The 25,365-nt window shown below is 43.2% G+C and overlaps 2 protein-coding genes and 1 long non-coding RNA gene across 4 annotated transcripts in view; 2 read left to right on the forward strand and 1 right to left on the reverse strand.

Annotated features, from left to right (window-relative positions):
* Positions 1 to 25,365, reverse strand: part of LOC146963493 (uncharacterized) — a 30,602-nt gene that overhangs the window by 2,242 nt on the left and 2,995 nt on the right. The window lies entirely within an intron of this gene.
* hivep2b (HIVEP zinc finger 2b) lies at positions 91 to 17,258 on the forward strand. 2 transcript variants are annotated; one of them, XM_085768266.1, is made up of 7 exons: positions 91 to 195; positions 7,658 to 11,613; positions 12,282 to 12,439; positions 12,600 to 12,775; positions 13,237 to 13,335; positions 13,424 to 14,211; positions 14,558 to 17,258. In XM_085768266.1, exons 2-7 carry the CDS (start codon positions 7,762 to 7,764, stop codon positions 14,978 to 14,980), a joined length of 5,496 nt encoding a protein of 1,831 aa, XP_085624392.1. In that variant the 5' UTR covers positions 91 to 195; positions 7,658 to 7,761; the 3' UTR covers positions 14,981 to 17,258. The 2 variants fall into 2 exon arrangements, with proteins under 2 accessions (XP_085624392.1, XP_085624391.1); XM_085768265.1 differs by lacking the exon at positions 91 to 195 and adding an exon at positions 4,571 to 4,873.
* Positions 18,141 to 24,390, forward strand: txlnbb (taxilin beta b). Its single transcript, XM_085768267.1, has 10 exons — positions 18,141 to 18,209; positions 20,045 to 20,294; positions 20,724 to 20,815; positions 20,952 to 21,122; positions 22,304 to 22,498; positions 22,824 to 22,943; positions 23,037 to 23,111; positions 23,194 to 23,286; positions 23,546 to 23,641; positions 23,796 to 24,390. Exons 2-10 carry the CDS (start codon positions 20,060 to 20,062, stop codon positions 24,318 to 24,320), a joined length of 1,602 nt encoding a protein of 533 aa, XP_085624393.1. The 5' UTR covers positions 18,141 to 18,209; positions 20,045 to 20,059; the 3' UTR covers positions 24,321 to 24,390.

The raw sequence follows: 25,365 nt of genomic DNA on the forward strand, positions 1-25,365 counted from the left end.
GCCTCCAGCGCCCCCTGCCGTTCACACCTGTAACAGCACCACAGCCGTGCAGGCAGGGTCATTTAAACGCTCGCTGACAACGGATCCCTGCACCCCCGCTGTGCACAGATGAGCCAGGACAACTGTATTCCCGCTCACGCGTCTGTACAATATCGGAGAGCTGGGAGTCATGATCTGCATGTCGCACAGAGACCGGTAAGCCTCGATCAGCTGCTGCTACCGCCGCTGCTGCTGCTGCCGCCGCTGCTGCTGCCGCCGCTGCCTCGCACCACGACCACACCGCGGCCACGCCGAGCCTTTAGATCCGCCTTTGTGCGCCTCCTCGTCGGTCAGCTGTAGGTGTATTTGTCACCTGAGATGGTTGAGTTCAGTGCAGGGCAGATCTCACTGTTGTGTCTGCTGCTTGCTCTCTGTTGCACGCCTTTAAGGTGGGAGGTCCCTGTTCTGCAAATGTTCCATGACGTGCAGATGGGGGGGTTTGCAAGGGGTTCTCACGTCCGTGCATTTCCCCCCTTCACTAGGCTATCCCCAGCGCATGCATGGCAGCTGATCCCCCGAACAACAACAACAAACAGACAGAGAGACAGACCGGAGGATGCAAATCATGTGTGGACAAATGCACAGCTGATCCGACATGCGGTAGAGCTGTCAGCTTTTTTGTGGGAGTGGGCGAATTTAGCACATTTTGGACAATTATCCTCTGTTTAATTCAATGTTTGTTGAATGGAGCTTAACAACCAAGTAAACCCTAAAGCTGGGCATATACATATGTATATGACATATATATTTATACTATACAAGTTATATACTGATCAAGTACAGTAGAGTTGTACCACAGAGGATTTCAGTCTTAAGTTAAAGGTTTTAAGAAATTTCTAATTAACAGCAAACAAGACAGTGAGTGAACACTTGTTTTTCACACAAGTGTAGTGTAGCAGTGAATGGTTGTTTATGGTCATTTAACAGATTTTATTCTCACTATAGAATAAACAAAATATCATAAAGATGTAAACATTTGATTAGTACAATTCCCCAGGTCCTAATAAGTTCACATGTTCAAATAAGTATAGCAGAGCAGACAAATAACCAATCAGTTTGACAAATAAACCAAACCAATTGTCTTGACAAACCTTTTGCTTTTATCATATATACATAAATGTGAGTGTCCTCATCAAAATTACCCAGAGGCAAAAGTTTTGTTTGGCCAAGCCACAAATATTGAGTGTGCTATAGAAGGTCTAAGAAAATTCACATTGAAGGAGTTGGCGTAGGCAATTTATTCATTTATGAGCGTTTTTGCTTAATAATATAGATTAATCAATTATCAACAGTTCTAATTGTTTCAGCTGTAGTCTCATGTTATAGCCTACATAGTGCAGGAGCTGATCAGATTGCACTGTATCGATTTGCATAAAAATGTGACATTTTCTACACTGTAAATGTATATTGTCATAATTTGATCACATCGCCCACAGACTTTTTTCTTTTTATACGTTTTTTAATGCTAATTCAGTTTTAATGTGTATTAACGTGTCATCTGTCACTCTGCATGGTCGACGACGTGGCTGCAGCCCATTCTCTCCACTCATCTCTGCAGCCTTGGTACTGTGATCAGTGGTGGTAGTAATTATATATGTAGACAGGAACCAGGGGAGGGGGGGGGGGGGGTGACTGTTACAGACGTTGGCATGGTTGCCACGGTTGCCATGGAAACACACAATCATGTCAGTTTATTTTCAGGTACTGCTGCGATAATGGCCTAAGTATACGCCTGGTATGAGAGGAGATGGATAAATGAGACGAGGGTTAACTGATAGATGAGTGAATCAGGTGGAGTTTTTTTAAATTATTATTATTGATTAAAGATGCATGTGTAAGTGAGAAGTGGGGGATAGTGTGTGTATGTGGGGGGGATTTAGGGCTTCTACAGTATTTAGTGGTGTTTGTATCAGATGATAGTTCAAACAACACTGATGAGTGTCCCCTGTAAGTGATATCTCAGTCAGCTATACTGTATGACAGCCACTACAGCCGGCAGGGAGGAAAACCTCATTCCTTCCATTCATAAACATCCCCCTCACCCCCCCCCCACCCCTCTACCCACCCACCCTCTCTCACTCTCTATCTCCACCTCACACTGTTGTTCCCTCTGTCTCTCTCTCCTCCCATGTGTTTTACCACTAATAATATCATTAGAGAGGCCTGCTAGTAGTCGGGTGCATGTGTGGCATTCAATCACATGCAAATTTGTGGCAGATTTGAGCCGGTCAGCAGAGCGGTGGTGTAGCTTTAGATAGTGGAAATGCCAAGCAGTGTGGAACATCCTGGGGGACAGACCATTATATTTATAGAGACGGGCGACTTGACCTTCACTGCACATTGAGTATCAGCCATTTTAGTGCTGCTCCTCTAGATACTGAATCCAGCATAATGGATCTCAGCTGCAGTGCAGTTAGTTAGCTTCAACTTCATCTTCAGCTTGTTAGAGGCTATATCTAATAATAGCCTCTCTGCAATTCCATACTGTGGAGGGACTCTGTCAATACACAGTCTCTGCATTCACTGCTTTTTTGGCACACGGCAAGTTGCAGTATCCCAAAGGAAACACACTGTGAAATTACAGTTTTTCTGTGCAGGAGATATAAAGGCTTGCCATTTGGGGTAGGATATTGAACATGGAGGTGAAGTTCAACTGTAAGTCGTTACATAAGTTCAAAGCCTTTGTTCTGCTGTGTAAGCTTTATGTTAGGAGTAAGACCTCTGTTAAATATGCCTTGACCATAGTAAGCACAGCTGGTGCAAGCCCAAAGCCAAGGACTCCTATTCATAGAGGCACCCAGTTGTTCTCACCCATTGGCACAGAGTGAAACTGAGGAGGATCGTCAAAGCGGACAAAGTATTTATAGTTGTGTAAACCATAATGGGTTCAAAGGCCAAAGTTTCTCTACAAATGACACAGAGTGATGATAAATTGCATTTGAAATCAGGGCAAAAACTTGTTGTGCTTGTTTTGTTGAGAGCTACAAATTACGAGCGGACAAATTATAATAGAGATGTTTTTTGGCAAGACACTTTGTCAGCTGCTTTGGCGGGTATCCAGTCATCACTTATAATTAACCTCAAATACAGTTATTTGTCATGTGTTGTACCTGCAGCTAGTGCAGGTGGCGCAGTCAAAGCTGCAGATGTTTTGTATGTACTGTAACTGCACCCGTTGTAATCGAGAACAAAGATGTCGACATTGGACACAAAATGCCAAAGCAAAGAAATGTTGAATTCATAAGGAATAAAACATCCAGTGCATTCTGTCCGTTCGCCGACTTTAACGACTCTTTTCTTCTTGTACAATTTTAGTTTTACTACATTTTTAGTATTCACCATTATTCTGTAAATGTAACAGGGAGTTGAGTTCATCTGCAGTAAGAGCCACACTTTAATTTACAGGCAACAATTGAATGTTGCAAACAATCGAAGTATAACCCTATTTAATTGTATACAGTTTGCTTTTGGGTAGTTATGGCTGGTAATGAAATCACTGACAGAAATAATCATGAATATTTTTCTAAGTACAAGTAGAAAGCGGCAGAAAATAGGAATAATCAAGTAAAGTAAGTGCACCTCAAAATACAGAATTTGAGTCAATAGATTTAGTTATTTCTTTTGAATGTTTCTCCACAGACGTCAGTGAGGAAACATCACAAGATTTATAGATGCACCTCATTTACTGGCATCCAGCTATATGAAACAAAATAGCTCATAAAACTGAGACTACATAAACATAACACTGAGTATCTTTCTCAGACACTCTGTCATCCTTAATGTCAAATTAATGAAATTAATTAACTAAACATAAGACAATTTAACCAAGGTAGACTTCCAGTTGTAAATACAAAACATGCTTAATATAAAACAGTGTCAACCTAATGCAGAGGCTGTAATGGTACCATGTCACACTGATCTAATACATCTGATTCACAGGATGAGGTTTGCAGCTGCACATAATCTGCAGTATTGTCCTAGTTTTTCTTTTTTTTAATGACATCCTCATCACGACTCACTCCATTCACAAAGCAAAATCCTGTCGTGACGGGAAGAAAACTGGCTCTGAACAGGCTGTGGGTGTCTCAGAATTTGGAGAACATGTCTAATTTTTGCAGCAGCCACACGCTGCCTTTTCATTGAGTTCCTCTCAGTAACACACACAGACACACACACACACTCACTCACACACTGAATAGCATCACGCTGTAGGAAATGTACATTCAGAGCTGCTGCACCATGTGATTAGTGTCATTCAAAGCGCCTGGCACTTCTTCATTTCTCCTCTGCTCCGCATATATTCACACACTCTGTCCAACAGATTTATATAGATAATAATAGGTGACGATACCTGAATGAATTTGTGTCTTTATCCACGATCACACAATTCAAGGCTAAAATGACTGAATGTCGGGATGAATGGACTGCAGCTATCTAGAAAAGGTGATGTTTGGCTCTTTGCATCATGATATCCAGCTCCCCGCTTTGTGTGTAGTGTGAGGCAGCTGCTGCTGCGCTTTGAAACACAGCGAGAGAGAGGAAAAGCGTCCTTAAACGTGGGCTGTTGTGTAATCCCTCCCAGGGCCCCTTTGCTATTTTTGTGCCTGGGTCCGCACGTCACGGTTGGGTATTTTCTCTGGTGACTAGCTCGCATCAATAGATCTTCTAATGTACACCCAGTCAGCCAGCAGCTTCATGACTGATGGGACTTTACCTTGCTAATTTATTTCATTATTGTTACCGGGACATGAGGAGAATGGAGAAATGGAGTATGCAGCATGAGGAATGTCACATGTGACTGTGGATATGGGACAGGGGACTATTCAAATGTCAGGTTTGTATGAGGATTATGTTTGATATCTGAATGTCAGCTGCTGTATGAGCCGAGGCTTTTTCACCACCACCACCCCCCCTCATCATCAGACCTGTGTGTGCTGTATGTCATTCTGATCACGGTGGGAGCTGCTGCTGACTGATTCTGCATGCTATGTGCTTGTGTTGCTGTTAGTGTACCACAGGGGGGGTTTTACCATTCAGCCTCTGTGAAGCCGGTCATCTCCTTATGATATTTATGGATTTGTTGTCAGCATGAGGCTTCATGCCTGTTCCCTTTAATGGCCAACTTAGCCTCTAATGATGTAATGCAGCAGCGTAACGATGCTCTCTACAGCCAGCATTTGTTTGCTCATTGTCCTCTCTGGATCTGTATCTCTATCTCCCTCGCTCCGTGTCTCTCTCATGTGTGAATCAGTCGGGGATGTGCCCCTCGGATGTCGGGCTGTTCAAATAAACGTCTCTCATTTAAGTAATTTCTCCATCCACGCGGACATACTGTACCACAGTCAGCCCACAGTCGTCCCGAAACACACCTACTGCCACCCACCTGCCTCCTGTTGTTGCACGTCATTGCTGCCGTGTCATATATTTTCGTATAGGTTAGTGCTTGTTGCCGGGAGAGACAGTGAGATTTGCAGTGAAGTGAGTTCTTTTTTTTTTTTTTGCGTGGTACTGTCTTTGTGCTATAAAAGTCTGAATCTGCTGAGACTTGTCAATGAGACTCTGAATATGTCGGCTCTGTTCCCTCTCTATCGTGCTTAGTTCAAAGGTATGCATTGTTTCTGAGGGTCTTATCTCGCTGTCACTCTGCACCCATATTCCCCTTCCCCTCTGCTCGTGCCTCACAGAGGATGGAAACTAAGCAATGAGGTCAGACTGACCTTGAAAGGGAGCTCCCTACCAGGCCTCTGAATGTTGTTACCCCCGGGCACCCCACTTAGTTTACCTCTGTAAACCTCCCCGTTGAAACATGGATCATTCCAATGTGAGGCAGCCCCCCCTTCGCCATCATTCATACAGTATGCCTTCGTTATTTCTTTCTCTCTATCCTGCTGCCTCAAATGTGGCTGAATGCAGAGCTACTGAACCATAAACAGACAAAAAAAAAGAGGCAAATGGGCATTTATGTATAAAAAAATGAATAGAAAGGGGGAGATAATCATCCTAACAGCTGCATCTCTCAGCATCTCGAGTCACCTTGGATTCATATCCTCTGGTTTATGCCAGAGGAGTGTGTGGTGTGCTAACAAAGAAAGAGAGGGAGTGAGAGAAAGAGAGTGAGAGTCGGAGGATGTCCTAATTAAGGGGAACTCAGAGGGTTTGAACCAGATAATCTTACATAACCTCGTTAGGGAGGACACAGCATTTGATACTGAGAAGATGGAAACGACGTGCCCTCAGAGACCCAGCCCCCCCGGTATGAAATGAAAGTGTAGTGGCAAAAACCAATTCACTTTAACCACGGGGATGATGATGATCTCTCTTGGCTGGAGTCTGGCAAGTGTATGTACAGTAACAGTATGTGGTCCTGTGCGGCTCAGTGTGGAGATGATGACACCGGTGCTTCAGACAGGTTAAAGGGGTTTGAATCCCACAAGAGGCAAATGAACCTGGACTTGTTATGATACGATACGACCGACCACCAAATAAAACAGCTGCTGAAACAGTTACTGGATGTTACGGTATTTAGAGATCACATCAGAAAGACAGGAAGAGACATCACACTTCTGCCAAACTACTGTCAGTGTGCTGGCATGCATTGACCCACATACCTACCATGCTCATATGTCCTTTAGTTTCAAATATTTTATATTTTGTTATGTTTAGATTTAATTTTTCTAATACATTGAACAACCTATCCAGGGATGGGAGCTATAATTTAGCTTTGCCTATGAATTCAGTGGTATGTGGCATTAGTTTATGCTTTAGGCTTGCCTCTATATAAACATACTGTATATAATAAAAATGGACAGGATGTGAACAGGTGGTGCAGAAAGTGGATAGTTTTAAAAAAAAAAATGGCAGAATGGAGTTGAAATACATGGGCAGAGTGTTTCTTATTTCCCATTTTTCACAGCTAAACTTATACTGAACATCTGTAGCAAACATCAACAATGCAAAGTTTTCAAAATATATCAAGACAAGTTGGGCTCCTTACAGCCCCACTCTGAAAAGCATGTTATTTATTAACTCATTTACACATATTTGTGCTTAAGATAGGAAACATTCACATAAAATTGATATTTCATGTAAAGAAAAATTAGATGGAGCTGCGATGATGAGATTTCCATTCAGCTCTCGCACATGCACACACGAACACACACGCGCACACCCCACCGCACTCAAAATAAACATACACACATGTTCAGGCATTCATACTACAGTATTGGCATGTATCTTAAATACCCACATGCACTCACATCTCAGCACGTCCACAGGGCTTCAGGAAACTTGGGGTATCTGCCAGGGTTGACACCACGAGGCACCTTAGGGGCTTTAGAGGCCGGTTTAGAGACAGATTTTTCCCACTCCTGCTGTGATGGAGCTCATTATGAATTTTATACTCCAGTTTTATTAGGAGGACTTTTGGGAAACAGCCTTGAAGAGCTCTCACTCTCTAAAAGTGGATTTTCACATTTTCTTTTTGCACTCGACAACCGATTGTTGAGGATTTGAACCTCCTTCTCATTTTTCATCATTATCGCCTGCCAATGTATATTTTAACAGCTCATTCATCTGAATTTGCACTGTCTAATTTTCGACTCTGTCTTATTTCTTTCAGATGACCCTTCCCTGCAATCAATTCACATGTATGTTAATATCTCTACGGTTACATAACAGATATTGTCCTTGAAAATCGATCCCAAAGAAAGTGACATTGGATTCATGGAGTCACTTGAAACTACTGCAGGGGTGAAAAGCTCCACAGAGGGTCAGGACAGAAATGTTGCACAGAAAAAATGCACATCGGAGGCTGCACAGTCTAGGAGGAGTTCATCGGTTGAACTGGAAGGCAAGGGGTGGCAGCAACAACTGCAAGAAGGTCAGAGCCGAGACACATGTGGTTTCAAAGAAATGTCTGACTCAGGGAAATCACTGCAGTTAGAAGATCAGCACTCCCAAACTCAGTACACAAGCCATCCAGACTATGAGGTGTCTTATCCACTGCAGTCCACAAAACCTTTTCCCATTGGCAGACAGAAAGCTGTAGCTCAGTTAGTTTCTGCACAGTCCCCAGGACCTGCATCTCACAGGAAGTCCCCCAGTTCACCTGAAGTCCAACAACTTTCAGGGATGGATCAGCTGTCGGAGGCTGTGTGTAAGGTGGAGCAGAAACCACAAAAGCCTGGGAAGTATGTTTGCGATTACTGTGGAAGGGCATGTGCCAAACCCAGCGTGCTTAAGAAACATATTCGCTCACACACCGGGGAACGGCCCTATCCATGTGTCCCCTGTGGATTCTCCTTCAAAACCAAAAGTAATTTATACAAACACAGAAAGTCTCACGCTCACTCAGTCAAAGCTGGAACAGTGCCATTCTCAGAACTTGGTTCTTACAATGCCAACACCGACCAGGGGTCTTTTGAAGGGGAAGGAGAGTTATTCTCTGATGCTGAGCAAAGCACGGACACGGACGAGGACACTCTTAACGACCCGCTGCTGCTGCTGGACTCTCCAGTGGAGGGATCAGATAACACTGCTGTAAAAGTACTAAATCTCATTGCTCAGAAAAAGGGAGCCACGTCGATGTCAGCTCAGGATGGTTCATCCCAGCCCCAAGAAATCAATGCACCTCCTGCTGCTGCTGAGGCTAGCCGTGCAATTCAATCTTGCACGATCAAACAGAGGCTCGCACTTCGTTTGTCTGAAAAAAGAAGCAGCGACTCTGACCACAACCTGTCCCTTCCGAGTCAGTCGAGCAAGGGCAGCACGGACTCCGGCTACTTCTCGCGCTCCGAGAGTGCCGAGCACCAGACCGGCTCTCCGAACACCAACGCAAAGTCCTATCAAGAGATCATGTTTGGGAAGTGTTACAGGCCGAGCCCCAAGCAGGCGACAGCTTTTGTGGCCTGCAGCGCAGACTCGAGTGAATACACTGGTCATCGTTCAGAAAAGGGCGTTTCCCGTGTTTTCACTCAGGAGAAAGACACCGTTGAGTCAATCAAAATAAACACCAAGTCATTCACGAGGGAGGAGGTGAAAGAACCCCTGTTAGATGCTGGTTCTGACATGGGGCCTCTGATCAGGAGCAACTCCATGCCAACGTCCTCAGCAGTGTGTCTGACTATGCCTCAAGCCCTCAGGGGCAGCCACTCATTTGATGAGAGAGCAAGCACAGGAGGCATGAGGAGACTCAGGCGGCAAGCTGCTTTCGAGCTCTCCACACACGATGGGCACGGAGATACTGACAGCCATGGAAAGATGAGCGAGTGTGGCATTTCACCCTCAGGACTGGAGATGGAAAATTACCCCTCTGTGGCGTCTAATATGAGCCATCAGAGACATGCAATGGAATTGGCAACACGGAAGCGTCGGAAAGAGAAGAGGGAAGAGGAGGATTTTCCCAGTCAGTATGAGATCCATCACGAACAGTGTGAAGATATGTTTGATGCGAGCAAGGACTACGATTCAAAACAAGCTGCTTTGGGCATTTTGGCTTTAGGGAAAGGACATTGTTCAAGTATGTTAACACAGATGGACAGGTGTGATATGGACATATCTATGAGCCCTGAAATATCTGGCCGTAAAACCTTAGGGAATGTAATTTCAGTTATCCAACATACAAACTCAATAAACAGGCCTCACTCTGAACAGCCAGACTCTTATAAGTATCATGGACAGAGGCAGGAAGGTATTTCTTCATTTCAAGTTATGGAGGCAAGTGATTCATTCGAGATGGAGAGGAGTGATAGACTACGGCAATCATTTCAAATGGGCCCGAAACTTGTGCGGCAGCCGAACATACAAGTCCCGGAGATCAGGGTCACAGTCGAGCCCGACAGTCCAGAGAAAGCTCCTGAGGTGCAGGCGAAGGAGCCCGAGAAGCACGTGGAGGAGTTTCAGTGGCCTCAGAGGAGTGAAACTTTAGCACAATTCCCTCCAGAGAAACTCCCACCAAAGAAGAAACGGCTACGCTTAGCCGAAATCGAGCACTCCTCTGGTGAATCTAGTTTCGAGTCCGCCTGCACCAGTCTCTCCCGTAGCCCGAGCCAAGACAGCAACTTATCTTATAGCTCCACCTTCTCCTTTGACAGGGAGGAGAGCTTGAAGTCTGTCTCTCCAGCCAGGCAGGATGAATTTGGCAAACCACTGGAGCTCTTGGCTGTGCCAGGGAGTGGGCACTCCCTCTCTGTGCTCAACCAGCGTCAACAGCATGAAATGAGACGCTCCTCCTCAGAGCAGGCGCCGTGTAACTTGCGCAAGGAGTTCCCAGAGGTACGCAGCATATCATTTGACTATGGCAGCCTTTCTCCAACATCCAAAGTTAGACACGTGGACATCAGCGGTGGTCTCTCCGCTGTGAAGGAGAGAAGGAGGGCAAACTTGGTGCGTCAGGAGTCATTGAATATGGACACTGAAGTAACACAAGTTCCATCACAAGTGTTTCCGCAGTATCTCAGCGGCACCCCCCCTCCATTCACAGCACTCGCTGTTCTGCCGCAGACTTTGCCAATATTTTCCACTGGGAATACATTTCCCCAGCAGTCCCATCCCAGCCTGTTAGTTCCTGTAAGAATACAGACTCAAGTGCCATCCTACGGCAGTATCACATACACCTCAGTATCACAGATTTTTGACAATCAGTACGACAGTGTTAGCTGCACCACAGTCACCACTCAACATCAAACGCGCTTGTCTGGAAATCTTGAGTCTCATAATCCAGTTGGTTATTCCAGGCCGGCCTCAACGCACACCCTCGACGTTGAGGCCCTTGATTTGTCATCAGCTAAACTCAAGACAGGCATCCCACTCTCTCTGACATCTCGAACCATCTCAACCACTAACGCCTCCAGCGGAGGTGCGAACAAACGGATGCTATCCCCTGCCAGCAGCTTGGACCTCTTCATGGAGGTCAAGCAGCAAAAACGTGTGAAAGAGGAGAGAATGTTTGGACAGATTGTGGAGGAACTGAGCGCTGTGGAGTTGGGAAAATGTAATTTAAGTGAAGAGAAGGGCCAAAGGTCAGAGATACAGGGTGCATCCACACCTGACTCGCAGAGGAGTAAATTTATTACACTCCAGCAAAAAGTGACAGAGGCCACTGACCACGGCGGTGAGTCTGCTATGGAAAGTAGCTCCCTGGAAACCAGCTCGCCTCCCTACCCCATGATATCAGTCAGAGAAATGAAAGAAGTTGGCATGGACAAACGAGTGCAGATGGATATGGTGACACAGCTGGTTACCAGTCAAGACGTCATGATCTCAGACACCGAGCATTCAAGACAGTTATCTCAGTTTCCAAGTCTTCGCACGACGACAGGTGTGAGCTGGTGTTACCTTAACTACACCAAACCAAACTGCTCTCACGGCAGCTCCTCTTTATCCTCTGTCTACACCACCTGGTGTGTGAGTTCCCACAACCCAAACCCTCTTGAGCTGAGCACGAGTGCTGCTCTGGCTCTGCTGCGATCCAAACAGAGGGGAGACAAGGTTATATACACTGTGGCAGCCATGTGTCAGCCCGGCACCGGGAAACTGGTCTCATCCCTCATCCTGTGGAGGCAGACCATGGAACAGGTGAGAAAACCACACCGTCTCTGCATTACCTCCATAAAGCATATAACTGCCATAACATTAGTCTTAGCTAATATCACCAGTGCCTATAAAGGCAATCTATTTATAAACCACATACTTACAATCAAGCTGCACTGGGCATTGTTCCACCTCCATGTCTGGAAGTGATAACTGTTGGAAATTGAACGACCTTATTACCCAGAAGTTCAAATGGCACACTACGAATCTATTGGCAGAAGCTTTGGTCACCATTGGCAAGTGAAGGGGCATTTGTCCACTGCTGGTTGTAACGTTAGAGCTTTGATTCAGTTGAGTGCTGCATTTACTGTTCACCACAAAAGCGAAAATACCACACACCAAATCCTAATTCAGGTAAACAGCACGCACTATGAAGTCTCAATCTTGCCAGTGGGATGCTGTTAGGCTGATAAGTTGGGTGAACTCTGATATAAACATCATGCTTACCATAAAAAAAAAATCTTTGCAAATCAACAGAATATGTGAGTTAGTACTGACCTTTCCCCCTGCAGCAGCAGCAGCACAATGCATGTTTGCAAAACATGCTGTGTAATACCATGTGTGACATACAATATTGCAAGCATCACGTTACGTTGTCGATACTGCGTCCACTTAAAATGGTTGTTAACAAAATATTTATTCGTCTGATTCAGCTGCAGAGGAAACCGGAGCCCAAAGAGGTGGACGTCACCTACGGGAAGAAGGTGAAAGACATTGGCTGCAGAGTGAAAACGGCCAAGGAGGAGTGGAAAGAGAGGGAGGCTTCCACAGCGCAAACAGTGCCAACACGTATTAAGATCTTCGAGGGAGGGTCAGTCAAGATATTAGTTATCATAACACTTGTCATTTCTGCTGACAGCAAATATAGCAGCTATATTAGGGTGTTAGAGCATGTACTATCTAAAGCTTTTACTGTTCTTACCTTTTTAGCTCGTGATTCTTCATTAAGGTTTAGATTGTGTGTGTTTTAGGTACAAGTCCAATGAAGACTATGTGTATGTCAGAGGTCGAGGCCGGGGGAAATACATTTGTGAGGAGTGTGGTATTCGCTGTAAGAAGCCAAGCATGCTGAAAAAACACATCCGGACCCACACAGATGTGCGACCGTACATTTGCAGGGTCTGCAACTTTGCTTTTAAAACTAAAGGTGGGTGTGTCGTACAGGCTTACAGGAAAATGACTGTAGAGATGATCAGAGAAAATGCTATGTTTTATACATAAGAAATGGCTGTCAGCATTTATTCTGATTATTAAAACTGAGTGGAAATCCGCTAAAAATAACTTATTGGTATAAAAATGTGCGAAAAATCTAGATTTAAAAATAGTGTGCAGCATCAGCAAAAGCACTGAGGTCTGTGCTCTTTAGAGATACTACAATACAATGCAAAATCAGCAACTCTGATGCACTCAGTCATCTCCCCACTTTTTCTTTTAACTCTAGTGTGGGAGAGAGTTGGAGCTGGTTTTTATCAAATGAGCCAGTTTTGGGTGTGGGGACATACAATTCAGATGAAAATCTGTCCATGCAAATCTTCTGCCTTTAAAAAATGTACACAGTTTTGAAAATTGGTAGTAACCTAATCTGTTATTTCTCTTATCCTTCTACAGGAAACCTGACTAAACATATGAAGTCAAAGGCGCACATGAAGAAATGTCTCGAACTGGGAGTGTCAGTGACAATGGATGAGACAGAGATACAGGAACATGGTAAGAAACTGGCACATGTAATATTCTTTTATGTGAACTACACTAAAATAACTCCCAACAACTAAACGGATGCTTTTCTCTTTTAAAGTTGATGACATCCAGCAAGAGTCAAAGACAGAAGTGACGGTCTCCACCAAACATCAGTTCTCAGACGCAGAGGAGTCCGACGGCATGGACGAAGAAGCTGACGAGATTGACGAAGACGAGGATGAGGACGATGAATATGAAGGCGACTCCACTCCAAAGTTGCGCTCAAGAAGTACAAGTCCTCAGCTGTGTGGAGTTACTTCTCTGTCGGTCACAGCCACCGCTGCTATCCATGGCTGCTCCCTCAGCTCCCTGCCCGGCACCGACGTCCGCCAGCAGCCGTGTGTCAGGCGGACGGGCTCGGACCATCGACCCGCCCTCGCCGCCGACCAGAGAGAGAAGTCTGTGGATGAAGACTCTCTGACCATGCTGTCTCCAGACCAGGCCAGCTTCCTGTTTGACCCTTACTCCTCTTGTCTGCTCTCACCTGGCTGGGAGTCTCCCATCAGGGAGCCCTCCCCTTCACGTCTGCGTTACCCATCCCCGCGGCGAGAGCTCTCCCCTCGAGGTCGCTCCTCTCCTAGATGGGACACCTCCCCTCTGAGGCCCAGCTCGCCCGGCTTCTCGCCCATTCAGCACCTCTCCATGGTCTCGATTGAGCGACCCATGTCTCCTGGATCAGAGCTGGCTGGAAAGCGAGAATCGTCCATGAGAGGCCGGCACAGGGTCGTGCTGAGAGCCGTTTCTCCACGGAGAGGCTCACACCAACACAAAGGCAGCGGTGATAAAACCAGACACCAAGCGAAGATGGAGATGGCTCAACAACAAGGCGCCTTTGAAATGGAAATGGTATGTAGCCTCATGCAGTGTGCACCCAGTGAATCTGAACCTCTGCCAAAGAGGTAGTTTTTTAAAACCTTGTCTATGCATTTATGATTAAATAGACAGTGGTGGACAAACATTGTGATTCCCCGAGCCTCGAGGTAATGCAATTAAAAACCTGGCAATTATGTCTCATAATTTTATTCTCTTAAATTGAAATGACAAATTTAGGAGATTATTCATTTGTGCGAGAAGTATGACATTTTGTGTTTCTCACATTTCCGCTTTTGTTCCAACTGTAATATATTTTCACATGAGAAATGATCTTGGCACTGCTGAAGCTGCTCGTAACGCTGCCAACATGTCATTTCAGGATCAAAGGAGCAGCTTGGCTTCTACTCTGCCTGGTGCTGCCAGTTCTCATCACCAGAACATCCTCAGCCACCTCCCTCTGCACTCCCAGCAGCAGGCCCACAGTTTGCTCCCCGTTGTTCCCGTCGGAGGGCTCCAGATGTTGCACTCCCCGCCTTCCCCCGGCACTGATGTCACCCCTTCCTCGGCGCCGAGCCCCCAGAGCAGCGAGGGCCAGCGGAGCAGCAGCAGCAGAGACGGATCTGTCCACGGGCTGGAGACGGGAGCAGAGGACATCAGAGGCCAGAACCAGCTGTCCTCCCATCATGCCGCTCAGGAGAAAAGCCTCATTCCCGGCGTCAGGGACAACAGGCAGGAGGAGAACGTGCAAACCTGCTTGAAAGCCATTGCCTCGCTGAAGATCACCACAGAAGACCCTCATTAAGACCCTCTTTTCTGTATCCATGATCTGATCCAGGAACAGACACCCTCCCCCGCTACACCTGCAACCTTGTCGTCCTCAGCCCTTTAGGCACATAACCTCATCTTTATCCAATTAGAGGCAATATAATAACACTTCCTCTGGTCTTGCACATACCCCAGACAGCTCCTTTTAAATCTGAGTGGAGGTCAAACCTTCACAGTGAAGAAGAAAAACCGTCCTGTCTGATGTGCTCTTTTCTTCAGAGACTCTGAAACGGTTGGATGAGCAGCAGGATATTTTGCAGGGTGGAGAATCATTATTGGGTGCAGGTGCAATATGGAAAGATATTATGCTAATATGCCTTTGTTTGACATAAGTAGTTTGCGTACAATTGCACATAAATTATATTTATGGATTCTGTACAAATGTCCTTAACATATACTCCTTCTTAGATGCATACAAACAGTGTATTTTACTGTATGTGTACTTTGAAAATAGACTGTTGTTTAATGTAATCATATCAAGGTGTGATGCAGTAGTGCAGTAAATAAAGACTATTTATAAGGGGAAAAGTATGTGTATTATGAACCAGTCTGACCAAATTTTAAGTAGACGCTTCTTGTGCAGTTTGGTGCTTCTAATCAAGCGGCAAGGGTCTGTGCCTTTTTTTTTCTTTTGCTTTTCATCATTTCTTTACCAGGAGGTTTTTGAATAAGGAAAAATGTCGAGGTCCTCTTTATTCAGTCGGAGAGTTTGCTCGAAGGAGGGAGCTTTTTCTTTCTTTCTTTATTTCTTTGTCCTGTCAGTTCTTCTGACAGATGGATGCAGCTTGATTTATGTGAAACAATCTTAAAAAATATTTCTTATGTTGCATTTTTTCTTAATGTTGTGATTTCTATCTTGGTAAAAATGCATGGGATTTGCTATTGCACAAAATAGAGGAAGTTAATATGTAATTATGAATACTGTAAGATGTATTTATATATTAGAACGTAAGCACTTATTGATACTGGTAAATATTTGACTACTATTTATATGGTATATCTGTACTTATGCAGCAGTGATGCAGTTATGCAGTGAGCCACGTTGGCAATGCTTTTGATCTCATGTCTTTGCTTTGATTAAAACAGACAGCTTTTTTCTCTCTTATACAGATGACCATAAGCATTTTATGAGTTTTGACGATGCACTTTCATCCTTTCATCTTTGATGTTAAACTGACTCGGGTCAGTGTGGATATTTGGGAGAGTAAAACGTGTTATGTTCTCTTGTGGTTTTGAAACATTCCAGTTGTTTTTCACATTTTTCATTGTGTGAAACATGTTGCACACAAAATTCAAGGGGCTATGATGATCAGTCAATAGTACGTTTTCTTGCGCTTTCAAGTGTAACTGGATTAAAATCGATATCACTTACTGTAAGTAATACTAAAGTAATGATGTTATCAGCGTGAGTTGGTCGACTATTACTGTGCTTCAGCTCAAAATGTAAGTAATCATTCACCAAATGCATTACTTCTTCTCTGTATATATACGTGTATTTTTATGATTTAAACTATTTTTGCAGTGTTGAATTCTGAAAACTTTTTATGTGGATTGTTTATATCTCTTTAAGAGGTAAAATGTCTGCAGTTGACATACAGTATATCAGAAGTTTAATGAAGGTGAAAGTAGCACAGTGTTGATGGCTAAACACCGTGTCTCATCTTTAAAAACAAAACAAAAACAAGTGTATCTTTAAGTGGTTATGTTACCAGTTTGAGAATGGATTTCAAAATCAGAAAACACTTTGTTCACTCATGTTTACATAAAAAAAACGTTTTGTTTTTTTTGTTTGTTTTTTTTTAAAAAAAGGTGCACTGCTTTAATTTTGCGTTTCCCTTTCTGAAGATGTATGTAGCTTTGATTTCATGGTTCTGTAACTTTATTTGTCGTGATAACGGTGCAGAATGCTCATAAAATGTGAAGGGAAAGTGAAGCCTTTTATTTGCTTTGGCATACATATGTATTCAGATAGTGTTTGTGTTTTGTTTTTATTGTGTATTCATATTTACTGAACTGCATTGTGCCTCTCATGTCTATGAAATTCCCTGTAAAACACACAGAGGACAAATCATTTTACCTCTCAGCTAAGATTTTTTGAGGGTAAAACCTCAGTAGCCAATTTGTTGTTTAGCTATCTGCATCAAAAGTGGTTAGTCAGGATGGAGTGCCTCTTTTATGCTATGGGGGAATTTATTGTTTGGTGCTCTACTTTTTCAAATTAAATCCAAAATTGTTTTAAAAGAATATACTTCTAACCCAAGGATGTGTGTTGCAGCTTATTTCACCTTCTTTAGCTTTCATCTTGCACAGCTCACGACTGTTTAAATCGGCGCACACGAGGAAGAGTTTTCAGATGAAATCAGTCACATTTTTATCTTGGGGGGGCATCTCTAGAGTGAAAAATTGGAGGGACACCAACCAGTGACATCCTGTGGTGAAAAATGATTACTGCAGTCATAACATGGAACAAGAAAAATAAATGAATGCTTCCAAAAATAGTTCTCACCTTGTGGATAATATTCAACCGCTTGCAGGTTGTACTTTACCGCATCAAATCCAAACCCACTGTGAATCTGTGGCACGTACAGTGTGCTGCGCTCTAACTAAGCACTAGATGTGTTAAGCATTTATTAAGTGAGGAAATGACAGTGATCTTTGAACGCATTATACCGGCACTGACGCTCTTCTTGGGGTTGGGGAGGAGGTCTGTTCTAATTCTGGCCAATCAGAGAGATGGTTCATTTTTTTCCTCTGCTGCTCAGTGACTCGGCCTGTCAGGCCCATTTGTTAGAATAATTATATGGCTTTTAACAGCATCCCAGCTTAAAATAAAATCACTTTGCCGTTGGTTTAAAGCAGCAGAGGCATCGCAGGAAAATGGCCGATTAAGATCTTCAGAGAAAAACCTTTAAACGATGAAGCATTTTAGTTTTGTTCAAACACATTAGTATTCACACTGCTGCTATATGCCACAGTCGGGGGGTGAATTCCTGGAAAGATAACAATCAGACGAGGTTCATGAGTTGTAAGTGGAGTGTCCTGGACGGAGACATAGCATGTCTCTTGTCCTCCCTCTCTCTGCTCAGAGTGAGCTGTGCTCCTCTGATTTATTTTGAGGTGGTCGTATCACAGCTGTTGTATCTGTGGTGGCAGCCTGGCCGAGCCCCTCGACACTCTTCCTTTTCCCCCACTGGCCCCTGGTCCTGGTAAGAACCCTGTTTGCTCATTCCCCTGCTTCTTCAGGGACATTTAACACTTAAATAACTTCAAATTAACTTCAAATCATGTGTTTTAAATGCTTTCCAAAGCTCCTCTTCTTATCCTTAAAAAAGTGCTTAAAACTGTTTGTCTGAATTTGATGGTTTTCTGAGGCTAAAGATTTGTTGAACATGAGGAGACTTGCCTGTGTCATTTGTTAACAGAGACGAAACAGACTCATTTTGTTGAAGGGAACATGCCGTCTAAACTTGACTGCTTAATTTCAATAATTGTGCACTCCAACTGTTCTTTTTCCAATGCTGCCTTTTCCTACACTCACTTATTTTTAGTTGATTTTCCATTTGGATAGCTGCCTCCTTTTAAAATATTGAATATAGACAGGGTTGCTTGTGTCACATTGATGTTTTTTATAGTTGGAAAATGCAGCTTTTGTGCACACGACTACTGACATTGACATCAATAAGAGTGGATTAGAAATAAATAAATAACTTGCCCATATTAAGAAGTTCTTAAAATAGCCTGTGGGGCCTGGAACAGGTGCCATGTGCTTTGCTTGTGAAAGCACAGGCAGTGTGAAGGCTGCACTAATTTTATGCAAGTAAACAGGCTCTGGCTTGAAGCCTGGACAGCACCAGACAGACACAAACTAAAGCATTATACCACTTAATTTCAATCGCTGTGGGGTACCAGTGAGCTCTGTTATGTTGTCAGAAAGGTGACATTCCCCTGACTTTGTCCATCTTAGCGTAACATTTTGTTAAGACCAAGAAATACTGCAATACTGTTCAAAAGCACCATGTTGGATTTGGATTTTAAACTGCGATAACGAGACACAAGCAGATTCAATTTTACAAATTATTATCTAGAGGGGGAACAGAATCTGTTAGAAGTGACTGTAATAATATTCACTGTAAACATTTTATTGCTGAAAATCAACTGGTACTGTAGTCTATTGCAATAGGGCTGTATCCCATGAATATTTCCATTATATTATATTCCCAATACCTTTTGTAAACCCCCACAGTTCAACAGTTGTCTTCAGATGTCTTGTTTTTTTTTAAAATAATCATGTCCAAAACTCAGAGATCTTCAGTTTAGTGTTGTATTAAAAAGACAAGTAGTAGCTAAACCAGAACGATCAAGAAGCCAAAGTGTTTTCAATAGATTTTCTGTCTTTGACTGATCAATGCATCAACTAAACACTGTTGCAATGTTAGTGTATAAAAATCTAGTGCTGGTCAATACTGTTTATCAGCCTGGCTGATTGATCAGTGTAGCTGCATGGGTCCTCATCACGGTCACAGTAGGAAGGACAGAGGTGTAATTAATACAATGATGACTAAATACAGTTTCAGCTCCACTGTCATGGCTGACTGGGACACTTAAGGAGACCTTTGTTTGCTTTTCTGCTGTCGAATCAGGAAATCTAATTTCAGCTGAAAATACTTTCTTATTAAATGTTTTACTTGCTTCCAAAACTCAAAAATCAAGTAGCGTAACCAGGACACATTGGAAACAGGACAGACTCGGTCTGGTCAAACTCTGCTCTCTAGGCTACAGAAAAATAAATACTGAAAGTGTCGGTGTGTTATCCTTTTGGAAAAACAATGTTATCAGTGTTGTGGCGTTGTTTGCTATGTCAAGACGTCAGGAGGCACGGAGCACATCAGAGACACATCAGCTGTTGTTGCTCTGTTTATTGTTACTCCTGTATGACAACCATATAAATTCTAAAGGCTCCTAAACCAGGACTTATATATTAATCTCTACAATCGGTGTCATCTAAAAGGTCCTTCACAGAAACCAACTCTCTTCCCCTCAGTACTCGCTCAGAATAATGGAGACCTGTCAGGAGAGCAGCCCTGCACCCACCGGTCCCGAGGCGTTGCCAGCCGAGGGTCGGCACATTGACCTGACAGAGGACCTGGGCCTGCAGCTGGAGGACATCATTAGCACCTACCAGGCTGCCGAGATTCCCGCTGAGCCAGAGGACGGCGAGGAGGTCACAGTCGTCAAAGAGGCAGACGCCCGCAAGGACCAGAAACTGGAGAAGAAGATGCTCAAAAACCTAGGTGTTTTTTTTCTTCTTCTTCTTCCCAATATGTTTTATTGATTTCAGCTGAAGAGGGTTTCATTCAGCTCGGTCAGCAGAAGTCCACATTTGTACTGAATCTGATAGGTGTGTAAGCAGAGCTGAAATGCGTGTAAGTGCATCTGTCTGCAACACAATTGCAGGTAAAATAGTATTTTCACAATCCCTTTATAGTTTGCTCAGATGACTCATGCACCAAAGTGGTTTTTCACAGTTCGGGGCGAGAGACTTGTCGTAATCCCAGATGGGTTTTCCAAAAAATAATTTCATGCGTATTTTTCTTTTGTAAAGAAAAGTTAAATTATATTCACATATCTGCACATGATCAACCTGATTCACCGCACGCTTAAGTGTGATCGCTGACAACGGCGGGTGATGTTTAACTTTAAATTCTCTGTGGCTGTTCAAGGGAAGGAAGCCATGCTGCTGATGCAAAGTCTGAACAAACTTGACTCTCCAGAAAAGAAACTGGAGGCCATCATCAAGAAGCATGCTGAGCTGGTGAGTGGATGATGAATAGAGGCAAAGGAGAAATCAAAAAGAGAAAATATACTTCTCTCCAGAGCTGTACGGGATTGATTTCTTTTTTTCCTCCCTTATGGATATGTGATAGATTTCCTCTGTGTGCTTTTTGCAGTTGGAGGAGCATCGCAGTGATCAGAAACAGCTGAAGGTTCTGCAGAAGAAGTTGCTCCAAGTGATGAAGGAGAAGGACCAGCTGCAGAGCGAGCACAGCCGGGCCGTGCTGGCTCGAAGTAAACTGGAGGGGCTGTGCAGAGAGCTGCAGAGGCACAACAAGACCCTGAAGGTACTGTTACTGCAGTAGTAGTAGTACTAGTAGTAGTAATAAGCAGTATAATATAAAAGTCCACGCATGGTATCTGCAGCTACTGAAGTTACCAGGTGCTGTTAATTGAGTTTTGGTGTCACCATATGTTGCGCTCCACAGGAGGTGACATCAGCTGGCACCACAGATCTGCCATTATGTCAAAGCTCAGGGTTTGACCTCTCAAACTGTCACACACACAACTCACATGATGAAGCCAAGTGTTATTCCAGTCCACCCTCGCCAATGACATTAAGGTTGTGTCAGAAATGACACATTTACTCCTCCTCCCTCGCTACACTTTCAGACACTAGAGAGGACATTTTCTCTACACCGTTTTCTTTCTTGTATTTTATTACTTGGCTATTGTGGGATACTATGAGTCAGACAGCTCTACAAAATTGCAAACTCCATTTAGTGGACTTTACATGGACCACATAGGGAGTAGTGTGGGACTAAATACACCTTTTGGTGAATGTGAATGAAAAAAGGCAGATAATATCTATAATTTACACTGAATGTAAAGGAATATTGCTCTTTTGAATATTTCACACTAAGCTGTAAATATAATATTCATGTATGAACTGAAAAAGCAGTTACTCTGTAATTAGTTGTCATTACAGTGTAGAAACACTTTGATTTGATTTAAAGAGAAAATTCAACTAACATTTGGCTATTTCAATCATTGAACTATCTGCAGATTTTTTCTCTCTCAATCTGCCACTTAATCATTTAAAACATAGTCAATTGAAGGTCAAAGACCAGAGAGAAATGGCTTGTTTGGTTCATCAAACAACTGGACAAAGAAATAACATAAGCCATTATGTATGATATGTATACAGTATATGGAGAGCAGCAAACTCTAACCATGAAATAAATCATTTTCTTTTTACTTGAAAAAAGATGAAAAAATGGAGACAGTTAACCTACAGTGTCCTTTAACCTGAGGCTTATAGAAGCAATTCCTCTGACTCTAGTGTTTACATATACGGTGCTATACAATAAATTGTATGGCCGACCATTGGAGCAGTGGCTAATTAACATAAAAACTGGTGATGAGAAAGAAGGAAAAAAAGGACCAAGAGAAGCTGCACACATGGACACCTTGTGCATGCATCTTGTACGGTGTGGTTTGAGCTCTATTCTCTGTCCTTGAAACACAGGAAGAGACACTGCAGAGGTGCAGGGAGGACGACCTGAAGAGGAAAGAAATCACCACCCACTTCCAGGGGACGCTCAGCGAGATTCAGGCCCAAATCGAGGAACACAGCAGCCGCAACACCAAACTGTGCCAGGAGAACAGCGCTCTGGCAGAAAAGCTGAAGGGACTCATTTCACAATACGACCAGCGAGAGGCGGTATGGATCCTACCACATGCTAAGGACACAACATTTAGGCAGTTTCAGGGGAACATGATTATGTGACTTTGTCCTCACAATCCGCATACAACCTCTTAACAATGCTTGAATTGGCCTTAAAGTAAAAAAAAAACTAAAAACTAAAACTTGATGCATCTGGGCCTCTATGTCCCGACCAAACACATGAATTACTGGCAAATTCCACCCAGCTCTTACATTTACTAGCTACAGTATTTCAATTTTATGTAGCCAAAGCTCCCTGAGCAAGAAATGAAACAGCTTTCTGTGTGAAAACGACTCATAAATTCACCTGAATGTCTTCCAGAACCTGGAAAAGGTCTTCAAACACAGAGACCTGAAAGAAAAGCTGCTGGAAACCAAACTCACACAAGCAAACATGATACTGAAGGAGTCAGAGGAGAAGCACAAGCTGGAAAGAGATCTTGTAAGGTTTTGTGTGCTACAAGCATTTTAATTATGTGTTTGCAATTCTAATCCTCTAATGCTCATTTTCATGGACTATTCCACTGTTCCACAGCTGCTCAAGCAGACTGCAGAATATAAATTGCAAGTGAAGGTCATGAAGGAGCAAGAGATCAATATGAAGACCCAGGTACAGTAACATGGGCGAAAGTGGCTTGTTTTTCTACCTCCCTACAGACATGTATAATACATTTCTCATTGTTTCTCCACAGCTCGATATGTACTCCCAGAAGTTTGATGAGTTCCAGGGCACGGTATCAAAGAGTAACAGTGTCTACAGCAGCTTCAAACAGGACATGGACAAAGTAAGAACGGTTTTACATGATATATTTGTCAGCCTCCAGATACTGGTTGGATTATTTAGGTTACCTGCCAATAAAGTGATCATGAAAACAGGACTACGAGAGGAAAAACATCCCATGAGATTTACAATAACTTCAAAAATCTGACAAACTGTATAATCCTACACTCCACTGTGGCACTTATTTTTAGAAGCTGCTTTGATTATGTGCAGTGTATTGTGATTTTTATTTTTCTGTGTGTGTGTGTGTGTGTGTGTTGTAGATGGCCAAGAAAATGAAAAAGCTGGAGAAGGAGTGCCAGTCATGGAAGACTCGCTTTGATGGCTGCAACAAGAGCCTCATTGACATGGTGGCAGATGTAAGAAAGACTTTTCTTCAGTTGTTTATACCCTGAAAATAAGGATTATTTTAGGCTGCAAAATGCAAAGCCCGCTGACAGAAATCTGTTTGCAAGAAAAAGACAAAGATTTCCCCACTTCTACTCATGTTACCTGCGTTTGACTCCTTAACAGAAAGCCATCAAGGAAAAGGAGTTTGAGCTCGTCACCATCAAGAACCAGAAGCTTGAGAATCTGTGCAGAGCTTTGCAGGAGGAGAGGAAGAGTCTCTATGATAAGATGCAGGCTGGAGGTCAACCAGGCGTCGCCACCTCTGAAGCAACAGAGGAGAAAGTCGCTGAGGTGCAGGAGGCCGCTAAAGACCCAGAAGACGACCACCAAGATCAGACTCCTGAATCCCCTGCTACTCCTGCTGCTGCTGCTGCTGCTCCAGTTGCTGCTGCTGCTGCCCCGACACCGGAAACTCCACTGACCAAGGAGCTGGCGAAACTGAAAGCCGAGCAGGCCCGTCTGAAAGAGATTGCCGGTTCTTTTACAATCTCTCACGTCGTACCTACAGAAACAGTCGCTAGCCAATCACAAGGACAGTCTGAGGGCGTCCAGGGGCCAGAGGAGAACCACATACAGGGGAGCGAACAGGAAGCAAAGGAGGACGGAGACCAAGAACAGAGAGATTTGGAGATGGAGTCAGTTGATTAATGCAACTACTGTGAAAGGAAACCTGGTTCATGTGAGATTCATAGCAATAAAATAAAAAAAATAAAAAAAGCCGGCTTTAGTCTCCAGTGTGTGATCCTGATGCTTTGTTTTATTTCCTGCAACAGGTCAATTACAACGAAGCAGCTTCATGGCTTTTCAAACACAGAGATCCAAAAGCATGCTTGCCTATTTTCTACACACATTCTGTACCTATAGAGCTGCAGAGAGGAAGAAATCTGTTTCTGACGGTGAAACTCTCATTTATTTTCTCCATAGATGACCTTCTGTAACTCACTTCACAGTTTTGATGGGCACAAACTCTTCAGCCGATAATCAATACTGTGTTACTGTGATACAAAACATAATTCGATAAAAAGTAAAAAATAAATAAATAAATAAAAATACTATATGAGTTATCGAGCTGAAAAATCTGTTTCGTGAAAACTTAGAACAGAGTCTGAAGTGCAACCACCTTTGATGCATTTTCAATTCATGCCTCTGATTGGCTGTTTCTCCATGAGAACAGCAGTGAAGGCCGAGGGCATAGGATTTAGATTCGTCCGTCAAAGACATGAAAAAAAAACAACAACAATTACGAAGAAGCCAAATGTAAAAACTGGTGGTGACCACTAATACCCACTTATTACATTATAGATACCTGTATTTAAATGACATTATCATTGAAGATTGACGAAGGCTGGAATACAGACTACAAGGAACAAGGGGCTGTCGACTTATTTTGAATCTTCTACAAAAAGATTAGTGGATAACAATCAGTTTTTTAGCCTTCAAGCATCCATATTCTTATCACCTGATCATCTGATCAAAGCTTCAACTTCCCCATATCAGATAAGACACTTAGTTTAGTCGCATATGTAATAATAGACTACACTATATTACTTATTACACTGAGACTCATGAGATACAGTAGTGTAGATTTACAGGCCCTGTACACCCACGATAATAATAATAATAATAATAATAATAATAATAATAATAATAATATAATATAATATAATAATAATACTAATACTAATACTAATCT

The sequence above is a fragment of the Trachurus japonicus genome, chromosome 22 (genome assembly GCF_045865225.1).
Source record: "Trachurus japonicus isolate A0001 chromosome 22, Traja_1.0".
Taxonomy (NCBI): Eukaryota; Metazoa; Chordata; class Actinopteri; order Carangiformes; family Carangidae; genus Trachurus; species Trachurus japonicus.

Coding starts and splice junctions, on each gene's coding strand:
- hivep2b (XM_085768266.1), top strand. CDS start 7,762: ATGGAGTCACTTGAAACTACTGCAGGGGTGAAAAGCTCCACAGAGGGT. Junction 11,614..12,281: donor GGAGGCAGACCATGGAACAG/GTGAGAAAACCA, acceptor CGTCTGATTCAG/CTGCAGAGGAAACCGGAGCC. Junction 14,212..14,557: donor GCGCCTTTGAAATGGAAATG/GTATGTAGCCTC, acceptor ATGTCATTTCAG/GATCAAAGGAGCAGCTTGGC.
- txlnbb (XM_085768267.1), top strand. CDS start 20,060: ATGGAGACCTGTCAGGAGAGCAGCCCTGCACCCACCGGTCCCGAGGCG. Junction 20,295..20,723: donor GAAGATGCTCAAAAACCTAG/GTGTTTTTTTTC, acceptor TGGCTGTTCAAG/GGAAGGAAGCCATGCTGCTG. Junction 23,287..23,545: donor TCAAACAGGACATGGACAAA/GTAAGAACGGTT, acceptor TGTGTGTTGTAG/ATGGCCAAGAAAATGAAAAA.